This window comes from Cyprinodon variegatus, unplaced genomic scaffold (assembly GCF_000732505.1).
Source record: "Cyprinodon variegatus isolate N-32 unplaced genomic scaffold, C_variegatus-1.0 Scaffold880, whole genome shotgun sequence".
Classification (NCBI taxonomy): domain Eukaryota; kingdom Metazoa; phylum Chordata; class Actinopteri; order Cyprinodontiformes; family Cyprinodontidae; genus Cyprinodon; species Cyprinodon variegatus.
In genome coordinates this window covers 8,418-12,960 of record NW_015151333.1, presented here as the reverse complement: position 1 = coordinate 12,960, position 4,543 = coordinate 8,418, and the positions used below count along the sequence as shown (strand labels likewise).

Here is a 4,543-nt window from a genome sequence, read left to right as displayed (position 1 = left end):
TTAGTCATTCGCTGCTAAGCTCAAAACAACCGCGCCTGGCTTGACGGAGAAACCAGGAGAACAGCTGAGCATATTTACGACAGTGCACTTTTACTTTCGCCCTCTGGAGGGAGCCTCACTGGAAAATCAACACCGGTTGCATAGTGTACCTTTAAGTGGCATCAAATCTAATTGTTACCTAGAGTAATGGTACAAAGACTCTAAAACAGGCAAAGCTGAAAGAATAACCTACTTACAGCAGCAATTAAGATAAAACTTAAAAAAAAAATACATATAACATTTTCCATTTCAAATTAGAAATCTTTAAATGTTTCTATCAAACATGGATAAAGTACATTTTAAAGTTTTAATTTTTTACAGTTCATATAAAATGTGCAAATGGTTCTTTATTTTCAAATGGAAAATTTTTATTAAAAGTATTAATTTATTGAAATTATTTATTATGTCATTACTAAAAGAATTGATAGATATAGCCCTGATTCAATTTAAATCAAGGAATTTAAGATCCTACATTGAATCAAAATCCCCTTTTAAACAGTTGGTAACCTTTTAGAGGTATATGAATTCAAAGGTTGCGTTTTGTACAGCAAATATAAATGTGCTTCATCCACTCTAAGGCTGATAAACACCGACTATGATTAAGAAGAGTAACATAACATTTGACTTCATTAAATCAGACTGTGAATACAATGAACAAATGGATTCTAACCTTTCAAAGTAAGAACATTTGAGTTAAAAATACATTCTGAGGGATTATTTATCTGACAGTGTGTCTCTTTGTACCTCTGGATCCGGATGCTCTGATCCTGGTGTCCCTGTGTAGCAATCATCACGTCGGCTTCGTCCAACACAAACACTCTGATCTTCTTGGGATCTATAAATTTGAATTTACTGCACCAGTCCAGCATTGTACCAGGTGTACCAATGACTATCTGCTCCTGCAGCTTCATGCCTCGTTGCACTGAAAGAGACCAGAGATTTATTTTTTTTTACAATTAAATAAAGTGAAAGAAGAACAAGTCATTTTGACAGTTAGGTGCTGGAAGCCAAACTTACACTTATTCCCTCTAATAGCATAGACTAATTTGACTTCAGGATAATATTTGCCCATCTGCTCGATGACTTTACCCGTCTGAAGCGCCAGTTCATATGTTGGTGACACACACAAGCACTGAAGGAGATTAAATGAGAAAAAAACAAGTGTTGCAAATTAAGTAAACATTAAAAAAGCAATATACATTTTCATGCAAATAAGCAGGAGTGCTTCTAACCTGGGGGTATTTGTTGTTTGGGTCGACGTGGCTGAGCATCGCCAGGACAAAGGCAGCCGTTTTCCCCGTTCCTGACTGAGACTGAGCGATCAGATTCTGTGGACTTCAGGAAACATTCAGCACTTAGACTCAAAGTAGAAAAACTTTCCAGTGGAAGAAAGCAGAACTCATCAGACGACGCTTTTCAAAACAGCTGGAAGCACCAAATAGGCTTTTTATGAGATATAGAAAGAGCATGAAGGAAGACTCACGGCTCAGCGAGCATCATGGGTAAGGCGGTTTCTTGGATTTTAGATGGTCGGTTGAACCCCATGGCATATACGCCCTGAAGAAGCTGTGGTTTGCTGCAAAGAAATAAAGAGCAAAAAAAAAATGCATTGAGCAAATGGCTTTAGTTTTTACACATTTTCTATTGAAGCATATTAGAAACACACTAAATGATGATTATTTCAGTGAACGAATTAAATCGGAATGTTTTTTGTTCAATTTCATGCTGAACCCATTTAATAAAGCACCAGTGCATTAAATAATGGGGAACTTCAATAACATAATCAGTTGTATGTCAATAGATCAAACAGAAGTAGATATTTCTTCATGTAGTTTTAATTATGATTGCAGCAAAAAAATGTTTTATAATGATACTCTCAAAAAGGTGTTAATTCAAAACCTATATAATGTTCAATATCTAATTATTTTTGAAGCAAAAATTATGTTAAAGGTGAAAAAACATTATTCAAGCCACTGCTCCTTCATTTTAAACATGTCTTACAAAACTTTTCAACCCGCGACCCCGAAACGACAGAGCCAAAGATTGATGACCCCTAAAATATGTATAACTGTTTCACTCTAATATAAATAAATACATGCATTTTTTTAAATAACATTTCAATATTTAATTCAGAATTTTAAATACATTTTTAATCATTTAAAGGGACCATTCCTTGCTGTGCACGTCATAATTTCAAAAATATTTCAATATTTGCTTGATGTATTAGATAAAAAATAATTGCATTTTTAATTAACATTCACATATTAAATTCATCATTTTGAATTTATCTTTAAATATTTTATCTCATTTTGCTTTTTATAAAAGACCTGACCTCCCAGCGCTGCGTGTCCCAAGCTTGTAACATCAATGAGCCCCCACACCCCCACCATAGCCTGTTCTTCCTGCCGCCATCTAAGAGGTTTCACAGCATTTAATCCAGGACCAACAGATTCTGAAACACTTTTTCCACCGCCATCAGACTGCTGAATGTTGAAAAAACTCTAAATAATGTTACAGACTCTGCATCAAACTGACCATATTAATGCGTTTTTTGGGGGGTTTTTTGCACCATGTTTTTTCTCCCACACCGATTACACTTGATCGTTGCTGCACTTTAAGAAATGGAAATGTCATGAAAGTTGTACAAAACGAAATTTTGTTTTGTATACACTCTGTGTATATAAAATGACAATAAAACTCATAATTCCCTGGTATATTCAAATGAGTAAATTATACATCTTTTTTTATGGTAAATTGATTTATTTCATGGGACATTCACATTCATACATTCAGGATCTATTTTATTGTCTTGTCTCCGTACCCCCACTGTAGGAACCTGTCATTTCGGCACACATCACTATTTTTAATGTTCTGCCAAGTCCATTTTAACTTTTCTGAATTTATCCATTTTGTTCCTGTCTGTACCCCTTTTTTTTCCGAAGAAAAGCGCTTACAGCAGCCAATTAAAATTTTAATAGCTATTTCTGGACATAATAGGGGGTATTAATAAAACATTGCTTCACTGCAGCTGCAATCTTGATTGTAATGGTTACTGCAAAATACTGTTGCATTATGGGCGCACCTTTTGTCCTGTGATTAGTCTGGTCTGTTTTACACCTGGGAGTATTCAGCCTCACCAGACTATCTCTTTTTGCCAGGCTTTGCCACTGACACCTCAATTTCCCCACTGTGATACAATAAATGGTTTTTTATTTTGTTTACTTTTTTGACATCATGAATCTTTTAAACTTATACTATCCTTGATCTGATCTAAAAAGTGTCCAAATCATATCCTATCCTTTTTCCCCACAGCCTCTTTGCTTTGTACGTGTGACATTGTAATGACAAAGTTGAATTCTATTCTATTCTAAAAGTTTTTATCAAAGAACACAAGGGAGACACTTACAGCCGTAGTTCCTCAAAGGACTTCACAGAGTACAGCGGAGAGTTTGGATCCTTCTGGAGAACTTCCACCTGATTTGTTGTATTTACAAGATCATTTCGTATCAGCTTGTTTAACAGTGATTGTGCCGCCTTGTCCTCTGAAAAGAAAGATAGGAAAGGCAACGTAAGCTTAGAATATTCACTGATGGGAAGATAATTGAAGGTCTTTTTTCCTGTTTTTAAGGCGGATCAACATTTCAAGCTCCACACCTTTGTCATCCTCGTCTGCAGTTTTGGTTTTGCCATCAGCTTCTGATTTTGCAGCCCCACTGCTGGGTTCTGTGGCATTAGAAACAGTACCTATAAAAAGATATATTTATAAAATGATTTTTATGATCATAATTTCTGTCAGGATTCAACAAATCATGTGTTCTGAAATTCTAAATGCGTTAAGTAGAATAAAACTCAGGAGCAACTAACGGTACATAGAAAAAGGCAAAAACCACTAAACCATTTTTCTAATAAAATGGAACCTGTGGTTGCAACTAATTATTCGGTCAATGATGTAAAACACGATGTTTGTATTTGACTTAATTTTAAATTAATTAGTTTTTCTCTTAATTTTTGACCACATTCTCAACAGTTGTGCATGTGGATTAGTGTGTCCCACGTACATCAGTGGTGTTCAGTTTATTTTCACCTGATCCACAGTTTTAAAATCTAAACCCGTGTTTTAGATGTTCTATAAGGTTGATCAATTGAACAACATGAACTTGATGGACAGAAAGCAGCTAAATAGGACACCCTGGATCTACTGATTATCTGGTGATTAAAACTGTCTTTTGTTTATTGTTGCTTAAGCGTGAGGACAGATCGATTTACATAATTCTATATTTCATCTAGAAAATGATTTTAGAAGGCCTGGTATCCAGGTTTGACTGATTAACTGCATGAATGTGCAAACTTTGTGCAGTCGAAATCGCAACTTTCTTCATCCATTTTTAAGCACGTTTATTGTGAAAAGACCATTAATGAGTTAAAGGAATAGTACACCCAAAACATGATTAGCCTTCATTTTCTACTCACCCCCATGCTGAACAACACTCTGGAGTACTTTTTT

At 35.2% G+C, this 4,543-nt stretch overlaps 1 protein-coding gene across 1 annotated transcript in view; it reads right to left on the bottom strand.

The window, feature by feature from the left end:
• LOC107099520 (ATP-dependent RNA helicase DDX19B) overlaps window positions 1–4,543 on the bottom strand; it is a 10,806-nt gene that overhangs the window by 4,563 nt on the left and 1,700 nt on the right. The window contains exons 3-8 of the mRNA XM_015397681.1: window positions 3,694–3,783; window positions 3,446–3,581; window positions 1,523–1,615; window positions 1,272–1,374; window positions 1,057–1,171; window positions 784–961 (exon numbers count right to left, since the gene is read on the bottom strand). Coding sequence (XP_015253167.1) covers window positions 784–961; window positions 1,057–1,171; window positions 1,272–1,374; window positions 1,523–1,615; window positions 3,446–3,581; window positions 3,694–3,783 — 715 coding nt within the window. The remainder of the gene's footprint in view (window positions 1–783; window positions 962–1,056; window positions 1,172–1,271; window positions 1,375–1,522; window positions 1,616–3,445; window positions 3,582–3,693; window positions 3,784–4,543) is intronic.